This window comes from Cherax quadricarinatus, chromosome 35, assembly GCF_038502225.1.
Source record: "Cherax quadricarinatus isolate ZL_2023a chromosome 35, ASM3850222v1, whole genome shotgun sequence".
In the NCBI taxonomy this organism is placed as follows: domain Eukaryota; kingdom Metazoa; phylum Arthropoda; class Malacostraca; order Decapoda; family Parastacidae; genus Cherax; species Cherax quadricarinatus.
The window spans coordinates 31,914,984-31,942,050 of NC_091326.1; the positions used below are offsets into that span (position 1 = coordinate 31,914,984).

The following is a 27,067-nucleotide window of genomic DNA, read 5'->3' on the forward strand; positions in this document are numbered from 1 at the left end:
CATTTGATGTGTATTGGATGCATGGCTTGATTTGTTTACTCTTGAACATCGGCAAAAATCGATCATTTTCGATACTTTGAGCTCAATATCAAGGTACTTGTCATTGTGAAACCAATTAAAATCATCTCTAATTCTGTAATATATCTTCCATTCTATCAAATGAGACCATACGAAAATACACTAGAAAGTCGCTGTTTTAAACCAAAAACACAAAGTTTTTTTTCTCATTTTGCACAGCGTGTGTCAGGATTTTTTTTATACTGCACACACTGACCACACAGACCCATTCTTTCATATGTAGGCCTGCCAGCTTTCTTCCACCAGATTTGAAGGCGCTAGAATTTAGGTGTACAAGTACATGACCGACCCTGGCTGCAATGACGTACTTGTACTTGACCAACCCTCAAAGGGTTAAATTGCAGGCATTGTATTTTCCACCTCCAGGACTCAAGTTCAGCTAACTGGTCTCCCTGAATTCTTTCACAAAATATTACCCTGCTTACACTCCAACAGCTTGCCAAGTCCCAAAAGCTATTCATCTCCATTCACTTTTATCTAACACGCTCAAACATGCTTGCTGTATGTCAAAGCCCCTTGCACACAAAACCTCTTTTACCCCGTCCCTCCATCCTTTTCTAGGACAACCCCTACCCCTCCTCCCCTCCACTACTGATTTATACCCCTCTAAGTGATCCTGTTTTGCTTCATCCTCTCTAAATGACCAAACCACCTCAACAACCCCTCCTCAGCCCTCTGAATAATACTTTTAGTAACTCCACACCTCCTCCTAATAATATTTACACCACACGTTGTCCTTAGACATGACATCTCCACTGCCTCCAGCCTCCTTGCTACAGCATTTACATCCCATGCTTCACACCCACGTAAGAGTGTTGTTACCACTATATTCTCATACATTCCCTTCTTTGCCTCCATGGATAATGTTCTTTGTCTCCACAAATACCTCAGTACTCCATGTACCTTTTTTCTTTCATCAAATCTATGGTTTACCTCACCCTTCATAAACTCATCCACTGACAAGTCTACTCCCAAATATCTGAAAGCATTCACTTCTTCCATACTACCTCTCTCCAGTATGATATCCATTTTTTCTTTACCTAACTTATTTGATACCCTCGTCACTTTACTCTTATCTATGTTCGTTTTCAACTTTCTTCCTTTACACATCCTCCCAAACTCGTCCACTAACCTTTCCAACTTCTCTTTCGACTCCCAAAAGCACACATTCATCAGCAAAACAGTAACTTTATCAACTCCCGTTTTGTATTTGATTCCCCATTATTTGATCCCACCCCTCTCCCCAACACCCTAGCATTTATTTCTTTTACAACCCATCTATAAATTATGTTAAATAAATATATTAAAGTTTATATTTATTTCCAGAAATCATTAACACCGCCTTTACCTGGAGACATCGCAGTCAGCTTCTATCTGCAAGCTCATAAGTTAGTCCTGGCTGTCTATCACTTGTCTAACTCTGCTGGCACCATGAAATTTGAGAGTGTTCAGGCTGACTGTGCTGTTCCATGGCTGAGTCCAGTGCTTGTCTGTTTTACTACAGCTCTGCATCTTACTCACCAGCTCAGAGATAAGGTTAGTGTTTGCTTCTCACAACAGACACTTTTCTCATATCATAAATATGTCAGTACTGTGTGATCTGTACTGGTTTAGCACCTTGATTTAATTTAGTAATACAGTGGGTCTCTCATTCAAAATGTTTAATGTGTTTCTGAAAATTCAACTTTAGTCAATTGTTTAGAACTCCAAACCTGTTTTTCCATAGACACCCTGATTTTGAATTGCATTACAATGTTTGCCAGCATAGCAAGTGCTCATGTTGCTTTTTTTTTGTGTGGGATTCAGGAAGAATGTTGTTAGTTTATTCTTTAGTTAAAAACCTTGACATAAGTAAATCAAATCACAGATTAGGTGAGACTTGAACCCATGGCATGGGAGTTTCTAAACCTCACAGGCCAGTGGACACAGTTGGTATTTTGCTCCTGACTAATTTTGTTTATTTTTATCTTCCTGTCCACCTTTTTATTATGTTCTCGCTTGAGAAGCAACTTATCTTGAATCATTTGCAGTTATTCAGCAAAAGTCCTTAAATTTTCTCCCAGATTTGCTGTGTAATGGCCTTTGAGATGATACCTGGATGTGTACAAATATTTTTATAGCATGTTGAATATTTAATGATGTAGTCTTAATAGGAATTCAAGACCAATGATCATATACTTATTGACATAAAACTCTACTGTCTTTGTTCCTTAATATTAACCCTTAAACTGTTCAAACATAGATCTACGTTTGCACGCGTAGCGCTCCGAACGTAGATCAACGTTTTATTTTTCATTCCTTCAAATTTGGCACAATAGGCTTGAGTCGCCTAGACATGAAAGAATGGGTCTGTGCACTCAGTGTGTGCAGTATTAAAAAAATCTGGGAGCACTTAGTACCTTGTGGGAGCACCAGTTCAATTGAGCGCCAGCTAGAGCAAATAACATGGCAAACACCAGGGATTCACTAATGCCATGTTGCATTAACACTCCCATTTTAAGAGGAGAGCAAGAATAGGTTAGATAAATACATGAGTGAGTGTGGGTGGGCGTGAGTTGGACCTGACTAGCTTGTGCTCCTTCCTTCAATGGATGTGACCTGACTAGGTGGGTCATTGGTCTAAGGGGGGGTGACATGGACCTGCCTTGCATGGGCCAGCCAGCCAGCTGGCAGGCTGACCAGCTGACTGGCTTGCTTTGGCTGCCTCTGGCTGTCTCTCTGTCTATATCTCTATTTGTCTATGTATATCTCTGTCTATCTATGTCTCTGTCTATATCTCTGTCTATCTATATCTCTGTCTATCTATATCTCTGTCTATATCTCTATCTCGCATGTACACATAAATACAGTTACACAAATAACCTGCACATAAAAGAGAGAAGCTTACGACGACGTTTCGGTCCGACTTGGACCATTGACAAAGTCAATGGTCCAATGTATCGTTCCAGTCACGGTATTGTGCCTTTTTGTTATTTATAAATACAGTTATTATACATAGTGTAAATTACCTAGGATAACCCAAAAATTCCAGGCAAAGATAGACAGACAGACAGATAGATAGACAGACAGAGAAACATGTTTGTATGTATCAGTGAAAACAAAAAAGCCAGGGTTCCCCGAGCGCCCATTTATCAAATGTCACTGAGCTGTGAACAATTGCCATAACACCATTCTTCAAGGAGTTTGATATACTCCAGGAAGACAGAAAGACAGATAAGCAGAGACAGAGACAAATAGATAGATAGACAAATAGACAGACAGACAGACAGATAGACAGACAGACATGTTTGTGTGTAACAGTGATAACAAATACAGCAAGGATTAGTTAAATACATGAATGAGTGTGGGTGGGTGTGAGTTGGACCTGACTAGCTTGTGTTACTAGGTTTGATGTCATGCTCCTTCCTTCAGTGGATGTGACCTGACTAGGTGGGTCATTGGTCTAAACTGGGAGGGGGGGGGGGAGGACATGGACCTGCCTTGCATGGGCCAGTAGGCCTGCTGCAGTGTTCCTTCTTTCTTATGTTCTTATATATTTGGCAGGCTGGCTGGCTGGCTTTTGCTGTGTCTCTGTCTGTATTTCTGTATCTGTCTATATCTCTGTCTCTCTGTCTCTCTCTCACATGCACACATAAGTACAATTATACATAGTGTAAATTACCTAGGATAACCCAAAAATTCCAGGCAAAGATAGATAGACAGATAGATAGATGGACGGACAAATATGTTTGTGTGTATCAGTGAAAACAAATAAAGCTAGAGTTCCCCGAGCACCCATTTATCAAATGTCACTTAGTTGTAATAACACCATTCTTCAAGGAGTTTGATATACGTATACTCCAGGCAGACAGAAAGACAGATAAGCAGAGACAGACAGATAGAGACAGATAGATAGACAAATAGAGAGACAGGCAGATAGATAGACAGACAGATAGACAGACAAGACATGTTTGTGTGTAACAGTAATAACAAATACAAGGAGGGTTAGCTGGAGCAGTTCACATTTATCGAATGTCACTGGGCTGTCAACAGCATAGGGATGCCTTTCATAACACCATGCTTCAAGTTATACGCCAGGGTATCTAAAACATTGCTGGGACCTATAAATACTTCATATATATTTCTAGGCAATAGTAAATAACCCAGGCAGGTGTAAATGTTCACCTGTCAATGTGATTGTGACTATTTGAGCACTATTTCAGTATCTAATATTAGTGTCAGAACAAAGATTGGCTATGAAATCACAAGAACTATTATAAATTGTAATTATCAGAACATAAAAAAAATATGTAAATTAAAATAAAAATGAGAAAAAAAGGTATATCGGCAACAATTCTGCAAGCGGCAGGAGACGATGTTGCCGTCAGGTGAGCATCCAGAGCCAACTTCATGGTCTTATATCTCGGTAAATACTGACCCTAATTTTTTTTTTATCTTATAACATGTAGAAAAATGTGCTCTTCATTTTTAAAGAGAAAAACAATTTTTTTATTTTTCAAAATATTCGGAGCACCACGCGAGTGAACGTAGATCTACGTTTGGACAGTTTAAGGGTTAAATGAATAATTTTTTCTCATTTTCCATTATCAATATCTATTACTTTGAACACTTTGAACATATCATATCATTTATCAAATTTACAAATTATAATCTCATGCTTTTGAGAGCCATTATTGCATAAACTGTACAGTAGTTATAGATGATAACTAAATAATGGATATTTCCAGCTCTCATAAAACTGCATTTTCAGATTTCTGTGTTCTCGCAGTTTAAAGATTTCACTCCTGACTCGTGCAGTGTATCAACAGTGTCCTGTTAAACCAGTATAATTGTATTATTAGCATACATGTCACTCTGGTGTAAATAGAGGTTTTTAGTTACTTTGTGTAAACATTATAGTATATTGTTTTAGCATTGTGTACAGTACTGTAGTTATTTAATTTTTTTAGAGAGATATTTATGTGTAAGGTTTAAAGCCTTTTGACATGACCACCAGTGAAAAATACTGTATTCTGATCCCAAAAATATGGATTAGAGTAAATCATGTATATTTACTATGAAATACACCTTTTGGTGTATATACACTGTCTTGTAGTCAGGAAGTAGTGTGGTTTAGTTGGTTGGGTTTAAGGTAACTAGAATACTATCATCAGAATCTGCCATAAATTATAAAGAGCACTAGCTTAACATTTTTTCCATAATCTGAAGCAATTGGCTTATATAACAGTAAACTCGTGTATTCTTTCAGTGCTTGATAATTTGTTGGCAGTAACTATTAGCTCTTAGAACTGAATATTAAAAGACTCTGTGAATCACTCATTAGTCAGTTTTATATTTTAGTACTGTTTTACAGTATTGTAACTGTTTTTGATTGATATACAGGCAGTCCCCAACTTAAAAACGAGGTGTGTTCTTTGTTTCTGCATAAATGATTTGTTTATATAGGAAACAATAGTACAGCAAAAAGTTATGTTTCACTCATATTGGTACTGCAGATTGTCCATTGTACAAATGTAATTGGTTGTAAAGTACAGTGGACCCCCGCATAACGATTACCTCCGAATGCGACCAATTATGTTAGTGTATTTATGTAAGTGCGTTTGTACGTGTATGTTTGGGGGTCTGAAATGGACTAATCTACTTCACAATATTCCTTATGGGAATAAATTCGGTCAGTACTGGCACCTGAACATACTTATGGAGTGAAAAAATATCGTTAACCGGGGGTCCACTGTACTCAGTTTGCCACTGTGGATGTTTGTAACTTGGGGACCTCCGGTATGCTGCTGAAATTGCTTCCACACAATATAATAATCTCTGAAGAAATTATAAGAATGTAAATTCTTTCATATTTTATTTTATTTAAGGGATTTGTTTTTTTATTTATATGGTAGTTAGTCAATACTGAGAAGTTAAAATGCTGTATTAATCTTCAGAAACAATTATTTTCTTCAGTAGTAAGGATTTTTATTATTTGCTATTTAAATATTACTATTTTAATTTCATTGAACCTCAGAATACTGTACTTTAATTATATATAACATTACTGGCTAGGAATAATGCCAGTTTGCTTCATTAGTGTATGTGTAAATATTAACCCTTTCAGGGTCCAAGGCCCAAATCTGGAGTCACGCACCAGTGTCCAAGAATTTAAAAAAAAAAAATTTGTTATTTTTTCTTATGAAATCGTAGAGAATCTTTTTGTGAAGGTAATAAAACAAAAAGTACGAAATTTGGTGGAAAATTGACGAAATTATGCTCTCACGAATTTGGATGTGTCAGCGATATTTACGAATCGGCGATTTTGCTGACTTTGACTCCCATTTTAGGCCAATTACATTATTCCAATCAACCAAATTCTTAGCTATTTCACTAGTATTACTTCTATTCTATCGATTGAGCACAAGAAATCGCCAAGTCAACTGTTTCAACTACAAAATAAAGTGATCGGAAATTGTTAATTTGGCCAATTTAACACAAAGTTCAAAATATTCCAATTTCAAAATAGGGTCCAGAATGAACAATGTAGGCATTCCTGGCACTAAACTAACATTTCCTCTGTTCATTAGTTATGTTTTGAGGCTTTACAAATAAATTCCATTTTGATTTTTTATTCACATAATGAATTTTTATTCACACCAAAAAATAGAAGATTTACTGTTATGCAATACTGTAATAATTGTATAAATATCATCACCATATTTGTGAATGTATATTAGACCCACCAGCTGACGTGTATTAGATGTGTGAGGTCGTTTGTTTACTCTTGAATATCGGCAAAAATTTAACATTTCCGCTACTTTGAGCTCAGTTTCAAGCCATTTCCAATGCTAAAACCAATCAAAATCATCTCTATTTCTGTAATATGTCTTCCATTCTATCAAATGAGACCAAGAAATCGCAAATACAACTATAAAAAACATACGAAAAAACACTGCAAAGTTGCTGTTTTAATCGAAAAATCATGATTTCATTTTTTTCTCTCATTATACACAGTGTGCTGCAGGATCTGTTTTATGTGGTGCACACATACCACATAGATGTATTCTCTCATATCTAGGCCCAAATGTACCACTCACAGTTTATCAGAGTGAGCTGAGCTCATTGCGTAGATCTACGGTTTGGACCCTGAACGTAAAGCCATAGATCTACGGGACGGACCCTGAAAGGGTTAAATGTCGAATCATATTTAACCCTTTCAGGGTCCGTCCCATAGATCTACGGCTTTACGTTCAGGGTCCAAATCGTAGATCTACGCCATGAGCTCAGCTCACTCTGATAAACTGTGAGTGGTACATTTGGGCCTAGATATGAGAGAATACATCTATGTGGTATGTGTGCACCACATAAAACAAATCCTGCAGCACATGATTTTCGATTAAAACAGCGACTTTGCAGTGTTTTTTCGTATGTTTTTTATAGTTGTATTTGCGATTTCTTGGTCTCATTTGATAGAATGGAAGACATATTACAGAAATAGAGATGATTTTGATTGGTTTTAGCACTGGAAATGGCTTGAAACTGAGCTCAAAGTAGCGGAAATGTTAAATTTTTGCCAATGTTCAAGAGTAAACAAACGACCTCACACGTCTAATACACATCAGCTGGTGGGTCTAATATACATTCACAAATGTGGTGATGATATTTATACAATTATTACAATATTGCATAACAGTAAATCTTCTAATTTTTGGTGTGAATAAAAATTCATTATGTGAATAAAAAATCAAAATGGAATTTATTTGTAAAGCCTCAAAACATAACTAATGAACAGAGGAAATGTTAGTTTAGTGCCAGGAATACCTACATTGTTTATTCTGGACCCTATTTTGAAATTGGAATATTTTGAACTTTGTGTTAAATTGGCCAAATTACCAATTTCCGATCACTTTGTTTTGTAGTTGAAACAGTTGACTTGGCGATTTCTTGTGCTTGATCGATAGAATAGAAGTAATACTAGTGAAATAGCTAAGAATTTGGTCGACTGGAATAATGTAATTGGCCTAAAATGGGAGTCAAAGTCAGCAAAATCACCGATTCGTAAATATCGCTGACACATCAAAATTAGCGAGAGCATAATTTCGTCAGTTTTCCATCAAATTTCGTACTTTTTGTTTTATTACCTTCACAAAAAGATTCTCTACCATTTCATAAGAAAAAATAACAATTTTTTTTTTAAATTCTTGGACACTGGGGCACCACTTCAGATTTTGGCCTTGGACCCTGAAGGGGTTAATGTATGTTATTACTTGTTCGTAGTTAACCCTAAGGTAATGTTGATAAATTACTCTAAATGTAATTGGCAAACCTCATGCCAAAGATCATTCAAATTAAAGATGTGTTGTTCCACTAGTAATTTGTTTTGCTAAGCTATGGCTTATGACCCTGAAATTCTTTTCCAAATTCATTTATGTTTAAACAATTTTGTCAAATATCTTGGTGGGAGACGGCTGCTGTGTTTAAAACAAAATTAGAGTGTTTGTCTTGCCAATATTTTTTGTTCGTTATTTCCAAAATTTGTTACTGAGAGGTTTTCCTGCATTAAGAAAATGAATGTGGTATCTTCGGTATCTTTCAGTGCACTGAAAGAATGTGGTATCTTCGGTATCTTTCAGTGCATTGAAAGAATGTGGTATCTTCGGTATCTTTCAGTGCACTGAAAGAATGTGGTATCTTCGGTATCTTTCAGTGCATTGAAAGAATGTGGTATCTTCGGTATCTTTCAGTGCATTGAAAGAATGTGGTATCTTCGGTATCTTTCAGTGCACTGAAAGAATATGGTATCTTCGGTATCTTTCAGTGCATTGAAAGAATGTGGTATCTTCGGTATCTTTCAGTGCACTGAAAGAATGTGGTATCTTCGGTATCTTTCAGTGCACTGAAAGAATGTGGTATCTTCGGTATCTTTCAGTGCATTGAAAGAATGTGGTATCTTCGGTATCTTTCAGTGCACTGAAAGAATGTTGCATCTTCGGTATCTTTCAGTGCACTGAAAGAATATGGTATCTTCGGTATCTTTCAGTGCATTGAAAGAATGTGGTATCTTTAGTATCTTTCAGTGCACTGAAAGAATGTGGTATCTTCGGTATCTTTCAGTGCACTGAAAGAATGTGGTATCTTCGGTATCTTTCAGTGCACTGAAAGAATGTTGCATCTTCGGTATCTTTCAGTGCACTGAAAGAATGTGGTATCTTCGGTATCTTTCAGTGCATTGAAAGAATGTGGTATCTTCGGTATCTTTCAGTGCACTGAAAGAATGTGGTGTCTTCGGTATCTTTCAGTGCATTGAAAGGCTGTGGTATCTTAGGCATCTTTCAGCACATTGAAAGAATGTGGTATCTTCGGTATCTTTCAGTGCACTGAAAGAATGTGGTATCTTCGGTATCTTTCAGTGCACTGAAAGAATGTTGCATCTTCGGTATCTTTCAGTGCACTGAAAGAATGTGGTATCTTCGGTATCTTTCAGTGCATTGAAAGAATGTGGTATCTTCGGTATCTTTCAGTGCACTGAAAGAATGTGGTGTCTTCGGTATCTTTCAGTGCATTGAAAGGCTGTGGTATCTTAGGCATCTTTCAGCACATTGAAAGAATGTGGTATCTTCGGTATCTTTCAGTGCATTGAAAGAATGTGGTATCTTCGGTATCTTTTAGTGAAATGAAGGAATGTATCTTCGGTATCTTTCAGTGTATTGAAAGAACGTGTTAAAAGAAATTAGTGTTAGCAGGTTATTGTAAATACAACTACAGTAGATGGTTGGGTTGGGTTAATAGTAGTAGTAGTGTTCAGGTTAATAGTACTAGTAGTAATAGTAGTGTTCAGGTTAATAGTAGTAGTAGTAGTGTTCAGGTTAATAATAGTACATTAGTAGTGTGTGTGTAATGTAATTACACATTCAGTAATTGTTGATGGTTTTACCTTCTCTCTTGGTATTACTTGTACATGTTGTGTACATTCACATTCCAAGAAAGTGTGTGTGTGTGTACTTGCATGCATGTATGTACATTAGTATGTAATGACCTATATGTGGTTGCAGGGGTTGAGTTTTAGCTCCTGGTCTCGCCTCATCTCTGGTCGCTACTAGATTCACTCTGTCCTGGCTTCAAGAGCCTTATTTTCCCCTTTTTTAAACTATGTATGGATCCTCCCTCTTCCACTTCAGTTTTCATTTCATTCCACTTCCTAAGGCTGAATAAATAATTCCTAACATCCTTATGACTTTAAAGGAGGGGTTTGGGATATTGGCAGTTTGGAGAGATATGTTGTGCATCTTTGTACGTATATGCTTCTAAACTGTTGTATTCTGAACACCTTTGCAAAACAGTGACTATGTGTAAGTGAGGTGAAAGTGTTGAATGATGATGAAAGTATTTTCATTTTGGGGATTTTCTTTCTTTTGGGTCACCCTGCCTCGGTGGGAGACTGCCAACTTGTTAAAAACAAAAAATAGTTTAAGTTCATGATTAGGAGTGCATTCTAATGTTGGATTCCCTCTGATTTTAAGTACTGTATATCAAGGAAGGGTAATTTATCTACTTTCTCCCAATCTACTTTATATACAGTGCTGAGAAGTAGATTTTTAGCTTTCCAGAAAGTTATCAAGTGATCTTCACTCCTTTTTCCAGATTGTACAAATAACATCACCACATCTGTACTGTGGTACTATGTCCCATGGCTTGGTTTTTGGTAATTTATTGCTCTCAAAGTATAGTACTTCATGTGAAAGTTGGAAAGAATTGGTGGGAGTGGCCTGCCCATGCCACCCTCATATCTCCAGCGAAAATATGTATTACTGAAAGAAATCATATGTGTAAAAATGCATAATTTAGTGACACACTGATTTTGACCTCAAGAAGCAGTAGGTCACTCTAGTGTTGCTTTAACTTTTTCTGAAAAAATTAGAATGTTGTCAACATGTACCTTGCAAAATAGTATCAACAATTATGTTCAGTATTGTACCTTGATGTATTCCTAGTGGCTTATTGAGCCATATATAGAAGGATTCTTGATATTCTTTAAAGCACAATAATATTTGAGTAGCATATTTCGCAGCTTATAAGATTTATAGCTTCTGTTACTGACCTTCAGCTTATAGGACACAGGGTGGTTTTAGGAGACACTTTATGGAAAAAAATGTGTCTAATAAGCCACGAAATATGGTAATTTATAGGGTTTATTGAAAATTAAGATTACTAGTTCACTACCTGTTGATTAATAAAAAGTTCACTAATATCAATGATGGTATTTCTTTTATTGGTAATATTTATATGAATTCTAGGTAGTAGGTTGGTAGACAGCAACCGCCCAGGGAGGTACTACCGTCCTGCCAAGTGAGTGCAAAACGAAAGCCTGTAATTGTTTTATATGATGGTAGGATTGCTCGTGTCCATTTTTCTGTCTCATAAACATGCAAGGTTTCAGATACATCTTGCTACTTCTACTTACACTTAGGTCACACTACACATACATGTACAAGTGTATGTATACACACCCCACTGGGTTTTCTGCTATTTTCTCTCTAGTTCTTGTTCTTGTTTATTTCCTCTTATCTCCATGGGGAAGTGGAACAGAATTCTTCCTCCGTAAGCCATACATGTTGTAAGAGGCAACTAAAATGCCGGGAGCAAGGGGCTAGTAACCCCTTCTCCTGTATAAATTACTAAATTTGAAAAGAGAAACTTTTGTTTTTCTTTTTGGGCCACCCTGCCTCAGTGGGATACGGCCAGTTTGTTGAAAAAAAAAACTGTGTTCAGTATTGTACCTTGATGTATTCCTAGTGGCTTATCGAGCCATATATAGAAGGAATCTTGATATTCTTTAAAGCACAATAATATTTGAGTAGCATATTTCGCAGCTTATAAGATTTATAGCTCCTGTCACTGGCCTTCAGCTTATAGGACACAGGGTGGTTTTGGGAGACACTTTATGGAAAAAATGTGTCTAATAAGCCACGAAATATGGTAATTTATAGGGTTTATTGAAAATTAAGATTACTAGTTCACTGCCTGTTGATGGACTGACCACATCGACTCAAGGTTGAGGGACTGATTACCTCATTCTCCTCCTGTTCTTCAAGATTCTCATTGTATGGACTGATGAAGCCACTGTGTGGCAAAATGTTTCCTCAATAAAGATACCCAAAAGTTGCACATGTGTCTAATTTATCATCATTGAGTGTAAGTTTCTTGGTTATGATTCAGGTAGATATTTAGGCAAGTTCTGCATTTACTCTGTTAAGTGCAGCTGGATTTGCACTTGAAATGACAAAAGTTGTGCTGTCCACAAACAGGATTGGTTTAAGTTCTTGTTAACCAATAGAAAGGTCACTGATGTACCAAACCAGACCAAACTTGCACACGAAAATCACTCCCTATGAAAGCAAAAGACATGTCAGATGATGCAACATCCCCCAATGAAAAGCAGGGGTGCCACTAGCACATTAACAGATAACACAGTAAGTGTCTTGGGCCCAAGACTGTTCAACTGCCTCCCAGCATACATGAGGGGGAATACCAATAGACCCCTAGGATAGGGCTTAGACAGGCACCTAAAGTTGGTATCTGACCAGCCAGACTGTGGTTCGTACGTTGGTTTGCGTGAGGCCAGCAGTAACAGCCTGGTTGATCAGGCTCTGATCCACCATGAGGCCTGGTCACAGACTGGGCCATGGGGGGCATTGACCCCCAGAACTCTCTCCAGGTAAACTCCAGGTACAAAAGGAATAGAAGAGGACTCAAGACACTATCTTATGGAACCACTGTGTTGATTGATCAGGCTGCTGAGGAACAGTCATTAATTAATGGTCACATGTTTGTGTCTGTTACTCAGGTAATATTTTATGTTATGAGGCAGCATATTATGTGATATAATGTTTTAATTTAAGCAGTTTTAAGAATGTTGTGTGTACAGTATCGAAGGCTTTGTTTAGATTGTAAAATAGACTCGTTAGATATTCAGCATTTTCAAGAGAGGAGTAGGTTGAGCTGAACATTTTTATTGCATCATTGGTACTCTGTCCTGGCCTGAAACCAAGCTAACTTGGGTTAACTTTGTTATGAAATCATATATTATATATTTCTGCTCATCATTTCCTCTTGGGAGGGTCTCACTGTGACTCTCGTGACAATCAGAGGCTTTTCTCACTTCTTTTCCCCTCCATATTTTAAATATATTTATAGATGGGGTTGTAAGAGAAGTAAATGCGAGGGTCTTGGCAAGAGGCGTGGAGTTAAAAGATAAAGAATCACACATAAAGTGGGAGTTGTCACAGTTGCTCTTTGCTGATGACACTGTGTTCTTGGGAGATTCTGAAGAGAAGCTGCAGAGATTGGTGGATGAATTTGGTAGGGTGTGCAAAAGAAGAAAATTAAAAGTGAATACAGGAAAGAGTAAGGTAATGAGGATAAAAAGATTAGGTGATGAAAGATTGGATATCAGATTGGAGGGAGAGAGTATGGAGGAGGTGAATGTATTCAGATATTTGGGAGTGGACGTGTCAGCGGATGGGTCTATGAAAGATGAGGTGAATCATAGGATTGATGAGGGGAAAAGGATGAGTGGTACACTTAGGAGTCTGTGGAGACAAAGAACTTTGTCCTTGGAGGCAAAGAGGGGAATGTGTGAGAGTATAGTTTTACCAATGCTCTTATATGGGTGTGAAGCATGGGTGATGAATGTTGCAGCGAGGAGAAGGCTGGAGGCAGTGGAGATGTCATGTCTGAGGGCAATGTGTGGTGTGAATATAATGCAGAGAATTCGTAGTTTGGAAGTTAGGAGGAGGTGCGGGATTACCAAAACTGTTGTCCAGAGGGCTGAGGAAGGGTTGTTGAGGTGGTTTGGACATGTAGAGAGAATGGAGCGAAACAGAGTGACTTCAAGAGTGTATCAGTCTGTAGTGGAAGGAAGGCGGGGTAGGGGTCGGCCTAGGAAAGGTTGAAGGGAGGGGGTAAAGGAGGTTTTGTGTGCGAGGGGCTTGGACTTCCAGCAGGCATGCATGAGCGTGTTTGATAGGAGTGAATGGAGACAAATGGTTTTTAATACTTGACGTGCTGTTGGAGTGTGAGCAAAGTAACATTTATGAAGGGGTTCAGGGAAACCGGCAGGCTGGACTTGAGTCCTGGAGATGGGAAGTACAGTGCCTGCACTCTGAAGGAGGGGTGTTAATGTTGCAGTTTAAAAACTGTAGTGTAAAGCACCCTTCTGGCAAGACAGTGATGGAGTGAATGATGGTGAAAGTTTTTCTTTTTCGGGCCACCCTGCCTTGGTGGGAATCGGCCAGTGTGATAATAAAAAAAAAAAAATTAAATACAGGTACTCCCACTAATTTCAACTCTCACACTCAAACTCTCTCTTGCATAGATCTCTCAATTTGCTCCTCCTCAACTGCACTCGACTTTATCTGGTCTGTGCTCCCTGATTTACATGACAGCAATCATTTTCCTATCCTACTTCTCATACATATTCTTGATATCCTAATAGCCCACATTGGCAGTTTGAATGGGCAAATTAGGCCATTACGCATGTCAAACTTTTTAGTGAAGAGCCTTCTCCTTTACTCTCAACTGCTGAGCTATTATAACTATTTTTGTCCTCAGTTTTAACCACAGCTTGTAATACAGTCCCTCAAACCTCAGGTAGGCACTATCAGAAATGCGTGCCTTTGTGGTCTCCTACTTGTGCTCGTGCATTGCTTTTGAAACCTGCTGCATGGGGCCAATATCGTTACAATAGACCACAGAGCTTCTCCTTGATTTTAAACAAGCAAGGGCCGTTGCCTAATGTGTCATCCAGGAAACTAAACGCACTCGCTGGCGGGATTATATTTCTACAGTCATTTCAGCTTCCTCTATGAATGCAGTCTGGAAAAAAAGTACGGAAACTGAGTGGCAAGTATTCTCCAGACCCGGCTCCCATTCTTAGGGTTGCTGGTGTCAGCATTGCAAGCCCTCTTGAAGCTGCCACAGAAATTGGAAATCATCTTTCAGGACACCATTTATTGTCCTCGTTTAGGATCCTGGTCTTATCATCGACATCATGGTTGGGAGGCTATACCTTCCCATCTTCGCATGGGGCACACATGTTACTCATGGGTATCTCATGGAGAGGCACCCAATTCCACTCTGTGCAAATTGTCAGGATCCAATTTCAGTTTGCCATATTCTATTGGACTGTCCTGTCTATTAGCGAGCAAGCAGAATTTACCTCCAACGTTGTCATTGCTCTATCACCCTTACTTTCTCTTCCCTCCTTACTGATGGCCAACTTTTGACTCATACTCCCTCTTAGACTTTTTGACAACAACATTTGATTATACTTCCTATAGCACTCCTCACTGCCCTTACAAACCCTACCTCGGTTATACTCTCCACCCTTGCTAGTTTCAGATCAAGCATATTACACACTTCCCATACCCTACCCTACAGTGCTGTGTGGCTCTGGTGGGTTTAGCACTTAGCTTTGATTATAATACATCAATGTTCAGATTTTGAAGCCAATGCAAGGTTTTCTCCAGTTATCACATGGAAACAAAATCTTGAAAGACCTATGTGACATTGTCCACCCATGCTTAAAAATAATCCCATGAATCCTACACTAAATACAATACACCAACACTGAAAATTTGAAGTTGATTAAGCAAGATGTTATTGATTTATAAGTGGTAATTTTGGAGAAAGCACAAAAAAATTTTGCTAAGAATGTTTCAAAAATAGGAAAGTTTATCCTCTTTAGATTGGGAAATGCCCCAAAACCGCAAAGTTTTATTTTCAATTTTCTTTTCTCATATTTCAAATTCTTTACAATCTTGTTTGAAGAATATTTTTATTTTTACTAACACACCGTTTGACAAGAGTCCTTTAAAATGGCAAAGTACCATCTCCCATAACCCAAACTCAGTGCCAAAAATATTTCCAATTAAGATGCACTAGTGATTAGAGTTTGAAGCTGATCAGAGGATTCATTCTCTAGTTATTACATGGGAAACAATTAGTTTAATACAATTAGGAAATTCTGAAGCCGATTGGAAACATTCAATAGTTTTTAAATATAAATGTAAATCACCATTCAATGAAATTAGCAAATTGGGACTTTGCACAAATAATCCGCACATAAAAGAGAGAAGCTTACGACGACGTTTCGGTTCGACTTGGACCATTTACAAAGTCACACTAACCAGAAGTGGAGCAGGACGGCTATATATAGGCAGGAAGAGGTGGTGGTAGTAGTAGTAGTAGTAGTACAAGAATGGTATATAATACCGACAAGATGAAATTAAGACACATGCGCAACACCCGGGCATCACCATCGTAGACGCTTCGCCACCCAGCCAGCCACTGGATGGCGAAGCGTCCACAACAAAGACACCCAGACGCTGCACATGTGTCTCAATTTCATCAGAAGTAGTAGTAGTAGTAGAAGAGGTAGTAGTAGTGGTAGTGGTAGTAGTGGGGAATAAGGGGACCACTACTACTACCTCTTCCACTACTACTACCTCTTCCACTACTACTACCTCTTCCACTACTACTACCTCTTCCACTACTACTACCTCTTCCACTACTACTACCTCTTCCACTACTACTACTACTACTACTACTATACTACTACTATAAACGACTTGTTTGGTAGCTGTAGAGCGGGTAGTTAAATGATAAACGTCTTCAGAGGCTTCTTACTTTATTGTTAAGTCGTTGTGGGTTACACAGGCTTGTGTGTTTGTGCCCATGGCCCGGGCAGGGCCATGCCACGAGAGAGAGCTGGGAGTACTTGTGTGTTGATGCCAGGCCGCTGTGTGAGTGAGGGCGAGGCAAGTCTGGGCATACTGAAGTGGCAAGGCCTAGGTGGCAGCACCAGCATAGCGCGAAATATGAACTAAGCTGGCAGACAGCATGGGCTGTCTGTGCAGACAGTACAGGCTGTCTACATACGCTCGGCCACCTACCGCGCGTCGTCCCGACGCGACAATACTGGTAGTAAAAGAAACTCGGTCTCTCTCTTTCGTAGGAACAGGGCACAGAACACAAAATAAAAACATATATATACATATGGACATAGAAAAAAAAACTTCCTACAGGGAGGAAAGAAAAAACATGTGTGGTGTGCTAAACATCGTGGTCATAGGCAGTGAGCATCGAAGTGCATCACTGCACGCCTTCCTGCGTCTGGACAGATACTGCAACACGGGAGACATCGCTGCGGCTGAGCTGTGACGTAACAGGGTACGGTCTCCTCTGGAACGGTGAAGCAGACATCGTAGGAGTCGCTGCAGGTTTTCACTCAACCTGGGGCACGACATGCTGGTGCCCTCGAGTGAGGCGTCGACAAAACTCGGCAACTGGGCAGGACTTCTGGCAAGCGACTCAGGAGGACACTTCTCGACTGGTACTGTCGCTGGGCTGTCACTGCCGGCGAGCGTGGAGCGAGTCGTGGCAGAGACGACTGGGCGAAACATCTGGGAGTCGTATCATACACCAGACTGCAGTGAGAGCTAGCAGTCAAAGTGACGACATCTTTGTGCAGGCTGCTCACTGAAGCTTGTGACACGAGGCTGACACAGCGCCTGCCGACAGGCCTGGCTGCGGCTTGACGAGTATCATCTCTCGACAGGTGGAGTTATAGCAGATGTTAGTCTAAGCGTCCCCAGACTTGTTTCTCTACATATAACTGCACTCTGAAGGTCTGGAGGTGAAGTGAAACAAATCTCGATGGGAATCGTAGCAGGTACGATTCTACAGAACATCACGAGCGACGAGCATAAAAGCTTTCTGTACAAGAGGGCTCGTACGCTCAGGGCTGAGTAATCAGCTGTCAAACACACTGGTCACGCGGGTGACAGCACTGGTGCAACTCAAGGGTCTGACCACAGACCTCACTGGACACACGGAAAACTTACAAACACACCGCTATACATACGGTACAACATGGCTTGAACTAGCAAAAGATGCTTTTCTGTGCATAAAACTGACACTAAGACATATTAAAATGTGAGAACACTGACTGAGAGGAATTAATTAACACACGACATATATCTTCTCTCAATCTTCTCGACAATACAGTGGACCCCCGCATAACGATGGCATCGCATAGCGATTTTTCCGCATAACGATTACTTTTATCGGAAAATTTTTGCCCCGCATACCGATTAAAAACCCGCATACCGATTTTCGTCCGAGACGCGTCCAATGTGCCCTCAGCCAGCCTCACATGTGCCGCTCCGTCCCATTGTTTACCAGCCAGCCTCCGCGGTAACATCCAAGCATACACTCGGAATATTTCGTATTATTACAGTATTTTCGGTGCTGTTTCTGGAAAATAAGTGACCATGGGCCCCAAGAAAGCTTCTAGTGCCAACCCTACACCTCAAAGGGTAAGAATTACTATAGAGATGAAGAAAGAGATAATTGATAAGTATGAAAGTGGAGTGCGTATAGCCGACCTAGTCAAGCTGTACAAGAAACCCCAATCAACCATCGCTACTATTGTGGGCACCAGAAAGACAATCAAGGAAGCTGTTCTTGCCAAAGGTTCAACTGTGTTTTCGAAACAAAGATCGCAATTGATGGAAGATGTTGAGAGACTCTTATTGGTGTGGATAAATGAAAAACAGATAGCAGGAGATAGCGTCTCTCAAGCGATCATATGTGAAAAGGCTAGGAAGTTGCATGACGATTTAATTAAAAAAATGCCTGCAACTAGTGATGATGTGAGTGAATTTAAGGCCAGCAAAGGTTGGTTTGAGAGATTTAAGAAGCGTAGTGGCATCCATAGTGTGATAAGGCATGGTGAGGCTGCCAGTTCGGACCACAAAGCGGCTGAAAAATATGTGCAGGAATTCAAGGAGTACATAGAAACTGAAGGACTGAAACCTGAACAAGTGTTTAATTGTGATGAAACAGGCCTGTTCTGGAAGAAAATGCCAAGCAGGACCTACATTACTCAGGAGGAAAAGGCACTCCCAGGACATAAGCCTATGAAAGACAGGCTTACTTTGTTGATGTGTGCCAATGCTACTGGTGATTGCAAAGTGAAGCCTTTATTAGTGTATCACTCTGAAACTCCCAGAGCGTTCAGGCAAAAGAATGTCCTCAAGGATAATTTGTGTGTGCTGTGGAGGGCAAACAGTAAGGCATGGGTCACTAGGGAATTTTTCTATAACTGGTTACACCATGCATTTGCCCCCAATGTGAAAAATTACCTAACTGAAAAGAAATTAGAACTTAAGTGCCTCCTGGTGTTAGACAATGCCCCTGGTCATCCTACAGACGTGTCAGAGCGACTTTATGGGGACATGAGCTTCATTAAGGTGAAGTTTTTGCCTCCTAATACCACTCCTCTCCTGCAGCCCATGGACCAGCAGGTTATTTCCAACTTCAAGAAACTGTACACAAAAGCTCTGTTTGAAAGGTGCTTTGTAATGACCTCAGAAACTCAACTGACTCTAAGAGAGTTTTGGAGAGATCACTTTAACATCCTCAATTGTGTAAACCTTATAGGTAAGGCTTGGGAGGAAGTGACAAAGAGGACCTTGAACTCTGCTTGGAAGAAACTGTGGCCAGAATGTGTAGACAAAAGGGATTTTGAAGGGTTTGAGGCTAACCCTGAGAATCCTGTGCCAGTTGAGGAATCCATTGTGGCATTGGGAAAGTCCTTGGGGTTGGAGGTTAGTGGGGAGGATGTGGAAGAGTTGGTGGAGGAGGACAATGAAGAACTAACCACTGATGAGCTGCTAGATCAACTTCAACAGCAAGAGGCCACACCTGAGGAAATTGCTTCGGAGGAGGGGAGAGAGAAATTGAAGAAGTTGCCTACTTCAAAGATTAAGGAAATCTGTGCTAAGTGGCTTGAAGTGCAAACCTTCATGGATGAAAATCACCCTCACACAGCTATTGCAAGCCGTGCTGGTGATTATTACACTGACAATGTTGTGAAACACTTTAGGCAAGTCATAAAGGAACGAGAGGTACAGGCCACTATGGACAGATATCTTGTGCGAAAGAAGTCCAGTGACTCTGAAGCTGGTCCTAGTGGCATTAAAAGAAGAAGGGAAGTAACCCCAGAAAAGGACTTACTACCTCAAGTCCTAATGGAAGGGGATTCCCCTTCTAAACAGTAAGAAGATATTGCTCTCCCCTCCTCCCATCCCATCAATCATCACCAGATCTTCAATAAAAGTAAGTGTCATTTAATTGTGCATGCCTTTTTCAGTTTGTGTGTATTAAAATTAACATTTCATGTGGTAAAAAAAATTTTTTTTCATACTTTTGGGCGTCTTGCACGGATTAATTTTATTTCCATTATTTCTTATGGGGAAAATTGATTCGCATAACGATTATTTCGCATAACGATGAGCCCTCTTGCACGGATTAAAATCGTTAACCGGGGGTCCACTGTACTGAAATAATTACTAGAACACTCGATGTGACATCATGTGATGTCAGGCGTGATGTCGCAAGGTGACGTCAGCAGCAGTGACGTCAACAGACATCTCGAGGTGACGTCAGGCAGACATCGTGAGGTGACGTCAACAGACATCGTGACGTGACGTCAGCAGACATCGTGAGGTGACGTCAGCAGACATCGTGAGGTGACGTCAGGCAGACATCGTGAGGTGACGTCAGGCAGACATCTCGAGGTGACGTCAGGCAGACATCGTGACGTCATGAAGTCGGGCAGCATCGTGGGTGACGTCAGCAGACATCTCGAGGTGACGTCAGCAGACATCGTGACGTCATGAAGTCGGGCAGCATCGTGGGTGGCGTCGATGTGATGCGGGCAGCAGACCACAGCATGAGGCCTGGGATATCTGGTAACTCACGTGGCTTTGTAGGTCTACGTGATCGCCCACACCCACGTGACGTCGTAATCCACGTAGCTTCGAGTGGCCTTGGGCACTCGGATACACAGCACTGGCAAAGAATTCACACGAAAAACAGCAGAGGGAGTAGGCAGTGGTGAGTGTATGGTAGTGTGGTGGCGAGGAGCGTGGGTGAGTGTATGGCAGGGCGAGCATCTAGCCATTCCTCCTCCTCCTCCACCCACAAACACGTGGAGAAGCTCACACTGGACGCAGAAATCACCACAAAACTCACCTCTGGCTTGCTGAAACAGCTGTGCTGAGCTGAACAACAACAGCAACATACAAGTGACGCTGAACACGTGACTTGAGAAACAGCGTGGGACGCTGTGGCGTGGAGTCACTGGGACGCTGTAGCGTGGGGTCACTGTGACGCCACTCACAATTCTCGAAGAAATTCGGCAAATTTCGGCTGGATCCTGCTTGTACCTGTGTCTGGATGCTCAAACGTGCAGACACGACATCAGGATAACTCGTTGAGAGACGGATGCTTCTTATGTAGGGTGATGAAGTGAAGGTGACTTCATACCTCTCCTTCCTCTCTCCAGGGTAAACACAACGCTGCGACCACCGCTGGTACCAATATAAACGACTTGTTTGGTAGCTGTAGAGCGGGTAGTTAAATGATAAACGTCTTCAGAGGCTTCTTACTTTATTGTTAAGTCGTTGTGGGTTACACAGGCTTGTGTGTTTGTGCCCATGGCCCGGGCAGGGCCATGCCACGAGAGAGAGCTGGGAGTACTTGTGTGTTGATGCCAGGCCGCTGTGTGAGTGAGGGCGAGGCAAGTCTGGGCATACTGAAGTGGCAAGGCCTAGGTGGCAGCACCAGCATAGCGCGAAATATGAACTAAGCTGGCAGACAGCATGGGCTGTCTGTGCAGACAGTACAGGCTGTCTACACTACTACTACTACTACTACTATACTACTACTACTACTATACTACTACTACTACTACTATACTACTACTACTACTACTATACTACTACTATACTACTACTATACTACTACTACTATACTACTATACTACTACTACTACTACTACTACTACTACTACTATACTACTACTATACTACTACTATACTACTACTACTACTACTACTACTACTACTACTACTACTACTACTACTACTACTACTACTACTACTACTACTACTTCTACTTCTGATGAAATTGAGACACATGTGCGGCATCTGGGTGTCTTTGTTGTGGACGTTTCGCCATCCCTGGGTGGCGAAGCGTCTACGATGGCGATGCCCGGGTGTTGCGCATGTGTCTTAATTTCATCTTGTCAGTATTATATACCATTCTTGTACTACTACCACTACTACCACCACCACCTCTTCCTGCCTATATATAGCCGTCCTGCTCCACTTCTGGTTAGTGTGACTTTGTAAATGGTCCAAGTCAGACCGAAACGTCGTCGTAAGCTTCTCTCTTTTATTTTTTTTTTTATGTGCGGATTATTTGTGTATCGTTCCAGTCACGGTATTGTGCCTTTTTTGTTATTTATGGACCCTGCAGTTAAGCGTCATATTCTCTCCAACTTTTTTAATGTTCTTCCCTCTTTTAAACCCCTCTTTCGATCTTATGAGGCTGCTCTTATTGCTGCCAGGCATCGTAAGAATCAGCTTCACTTCCTACGTGACTGTCTTGCTGAACAAATTCTGCCCCCTTCCTTCTCCCACTTCCTGAAAACCAACCCACTGGGCACTCCCTTTCCTGATCATGCCCGTCTCCTACTTCAACAGCTCATTCTTTCTGCTAAATCACAGGTTGAAGATGCCTTCTTTACTTTCCGTCAACGTCAACGTGCTCTCTTTGAGGCTCTACCACAGGATCTCTGTAACCTTCTCTCTATCATTGCCTTTGACACTGCTTGCCTGAATACACAAATTCATTCTTCCAAACTACAGAATAAACTTCAACGTCTCATCTCAGCTAGCCCTTGGTCTAAATTCTCCCTCACTGACTGTGTTACTAACCTGTCTTCTGTCTCACTCTCTCAGTATGAGCTTGAACTTCTTGGTTTTGGCCTTTCCTTTGCCACTTCGCCTACTCCTTGTGCTGGTATTGCCCTGATTAGCTCTTTTGATTCCTTTCGTCAATCTCGCTCCCGTAATCGTTTCCAACCCTCTTGATCGCATCAAGAGAACTTTCAACAAGAAACTAAGGACTCTCTCCGACCTCTGTCCTCCTGACTTTGACCTTGTTCAACGGTTTCATGTCATCTGTCCCTCTCTTCCCTATTTCTATGGCCTTCCCAAAACTCATAAACCTGATATTCCTCTTCGTCCTATCATATCCTCTAGAGGTTCTGTCTCTTAATCTCTTGCTTCTTGTCTGGCCAAAACCCTCACTCCCTTTCTTGGTACTTTCTTGGTTCGCTCTCTCCCAACCTGTAAGATGCTTAGTCTTGACGTTGAGTCCCTCTTCACCAATGTCCCTCTTGATGATGTCCTTGATTTCCTTAGAGAGAAGGCCCATGAAGGGCTTCTACATCTCCCTATACCTACTGATGTCTTTCTTGATCTTATCCACCTCTGTGTGGACTCTAATTCTTTTTCCTTCCAAGGGAAATATTATTCTCAAATCTTCAGTGTTGCTATGGGCTCTCCTCTCTCTCCTGTCCTTGCTAATCTTTACACGGAATACTTTGAGACTGTTCTTCATCCTACCCTCAATATGCAACCTTCACTTTGGCTCCGCTATGTGGATGACATCTTTGCTCTGTGGCCTAATGACTCCAGTCTCTTCCAACCTTTTCTTGAAGCTCTTAATAATCTTGCCCCTTCCATTAAGTTCAAAGCTGAATGGGAATCTAATTCCTTACTTCCTTTCCTTGATGTCCATGTCCACCGCTCAGATACAGGTTTATCCTTTTCTGTTTACTGAAAACCTATGCACAGTGGCATGTACATTCACTACTTTTCCTATCATGCTTCCCCTGTCAAAGAAAGTGTTCTTATCTTCCTCTTTCTCCGTGCCCTCCGCATCTGTGATCCTCAGTTCCTTCCAGCAGAAATTTCCACTCTTCATAATTCGTTTTCCCGTCTTGCTTACCCTTCCCATTTCATAGACTCTGCCCTCTCACGTGCTAAACGTAATTTCTTCTCTCCCAAACTCTCTACTCATGGGAACTCTTCTATCCTCTGCCTTCCCTACATTTCCGGTCTTTCTAATCTCAACAATTCTCTCCTTCCCTTAGACATCAAGCTTACCTTCCGCCAGACTAACACTCTTCGCACTAATCTCGTTCATACCTCTCCTCCCTCTTCAGATGTTCCTGGTGTCTACTCTATTTCTTGCTCCTCCTGTCCTCTTCAATACTTTGGAGAAACTGGTCAATCTCTTTCTGACAGACTTAGGGAGCACAAAAATAGTGTTAGGCTTGCTGACACTAACAATGCTCTTTTCTGTCACGTCAGAGATCATAGCCATCCTATTGACTGGTCTTCTGCTAAAACTGTCTTCCCTACTTCCAACTTGAACAGTCGCCGTCTAGTTGAATCCTCTCTAATACACAACTTTCCTTGTATGAATCTTAGCCCTGGCTTCGTCTCTGTAGATGCCTTCCTCTCCCACTACATTGTAAAATGCTCCAAACTTCAGAACACCTGTGACTTAACCTGACTCCTCATTTTTTCTTTTTCTTTTTCTTCTTCTCCCTCTTCCCCTTTCCTCTTTCCTTTTTCTCCTCTGGGTTGTCTTTCTCTCTTCTGTCTCGTGTTTCTGTTCCTTCTTCATTTATTTCACCACTTCCCCTTTCACGCACCTCTGTGCGCTTGCTCTCCCTCTGCGGGCACCTAGCTCCCTTGCAGTGCTCCCCTTCCTTTGTATTTGACTGGCTCGTCCTCCTTATTCCCCACTACTACCACTACCACTACTACTACCTCTTCTACTACTACTACCTCTTCTACTACTACTACCTCTTCTACTACTACTACTACTACTACTACTTCTGATGAAATTGAGACACATGTGCAGCGTCTGGGTGTCTTTGTTGTGGACGTTTCGCCATCCAGTGGCTGGCTGGATGGCAAAGCGTCTACGATGGAGATGCCCGGGTGTTGCGTATGTGTCTTAATTTCATCTTGTCGGTGTTATATACCATTCTTGTACTACTGCTACTACTACTACCACCACCTCTTCCTGCCTATATATAGCCGTCCTGCTCCACTTCTGGTTATTGTGACTTTGTAAATGGTCCAAGTCGGACCAAAACATTGTCATAAGCTTCTCTCTTTTATGTGCGGGTTATTTGTGTATCGTTCCAGTCACGGTATTGTGCCTTTTTTGTTATTTATAAATTGGGACTTGCACAGATTCCAGTGATTCTAGGTTTCTTATAATTGTTGCACTACATTAACAAATTTGCTTCTGCAGGACAGAAAATGGGCATTATCCTGGCTATAAGATGCAGTAGTCATTAAATATTGAAGCTGTTCAAAGGAGGTAAACTAATTTTTTTTTTATTATTTATTATCACACTGGCCGATTCCCACCAAGGCAGGGTGGCCCGAAAAAGAAAAACTTTCACCATCATTCACTCCATCACTGTCTTGCCAGAAGGGTGCTTTACACTACAGTTTTTAAACTGCAACATTAACACCCCTCCTTCAGAGTGCAGGCACTGTACTTCCCATCTCCAGGACTCAAGTCCGGCCTGCCGGTTTCCCTGAACCCCTTCATAAATGTTACTTTGCTCACACTCCAACAGCACGTCAAGTATTAAAAACCATTTGTCTCCATTCACTCCTATCAAACATGCTCACGCATGCCTGCTGGAAGTCCAAGCCCCTCGCACACAAAACCTCCTTTACCCCCTCCCTCCAACCTTTCCTAAGCCGACCCCTACCCCGCCTTCCTTCCACTACAGACTGATACACTCTTGAAGTCACTCTGTTTCGCTCCATTCTCTCTACATGTCCGAACCACCTCAACAACCCTTCCTCAGCCCTCTGGACAACAGTTTTGGTAATCCCGCACCTCCTCCTAACTTCCAAACTACGAATTCTCTGCATTATATTCACAGCACACATTGCCCTCAGACATGACATCTCCACTGCCTCCAGCCTTCTCCTCGCTGCAACATTCATCACCCATGCTTCACACCCATATAAGAGCGTTGGTAAAACTATACTCTCATACATTCCCCTCTTTGCCTCCAATGACAAAGTTCTTTGTCTCCACAGACTCCTAAGTGCACCACTCACCCTTTTCCCCTCATCAATTCTATGATTCACCTCATCTTTCATAGACCCATCCGCTGACACGTCCACTCCCAAATATCTGAATACATTCACCTCCTCCATACTCTCTCCCTCCAATCTGATATCCAATCTTTCATCACCTAATCTTTTTGTTATCCTCATAACCTTACTCTTTCCTGTATTCACTTTTAATTTTCTTCTTTTGCACACCCTACCAAATTCATCCACCAATCTCTGCAGCTTCTCTTCAGAATCTCCCAAGAGCACAGTGTCATCAGCAAAGAGCAACTGTGACAACTCCCACTTTATGTGTGATTCTTTATCTTTTAACTCCACGCCTCTTGCCAAGACCCTCGCATTTACTTCTCTTACAACCCCATCTATAAATATATTAAACAACCATGGTGACATAACACATCCTTGTCTAAGGCCTACTTTTACTTGGAAATAATTTCCCTCTTTCCTACATACTCTAACTTGAGCCTCACTATCCTCGTAAAAACTCTTCACTGCTTTCAGTAACCTACCTCCTACACCATACACCTGCAACATCTGCCACATTGCCCCCCTATCCACCCTGTCATACGCCTTTTTCAAATCCATAAATGCCACAAAGACCTCTTTAGCCTTATCTAAATACTGTTCACTTATATGTTTCACTGTAAACACCTGGTCCACACACCCCCTACCTTTCCTAAAGCCTCCTTGTTCATCTGCTATCCTATTCTCCGTCTTACTCTTAATTCTTTCAATAATAACTCTACCATACACTTTACCATGTATACTCAACAGACTTATCCCCCTATAATTTTTGCACTCTCTTTTGTCCCCTTTGTCTCTATACAAAGGAACTATGCATGCTCTCTGCCAATCCCTAGGTACCTTACCCTCTTCCATACATTTATTAAATAATTGCACCAACCGCTCCAAAA

General features: G+C 41.0%; 1 protein-coding gene across 3 annotated transcripts in view; it reads left to right on the forward strand.

Annotated features, from left to right (window-relative positions):
* The window catches only part of rogdi (rogdi atypical leucine zipper), a 55,786-nt gene extending 43,563 nt beyond the window's left edge, over positions 1-12,223 (forward strand). For 2 of the 3 annotated variants that reach the window (XM_070091488.1, XM_070091489.1), the window contains 2 exons: positions 1,405-1,614; positions 10,702-12,223. In XM_070091488.1, the coding sequence (XP_069947589.1) occupies positions 1,405-1,614; positions 10,702-10,872 (381 nt within the window). In that variant the 3' untranslated portion in view covers positions 10,873-12,223. Of the gene's footprint in view, positions 1-1,404; positions 1,615-4,828; positions 5,068-10,701 lie in introns of those variants that run through there. The other variant, XM_070091490.1, reaches the window with a different exon arrangement.
* Positions 12,224-27,067: the final 14,844 nt, after the last annotated feature.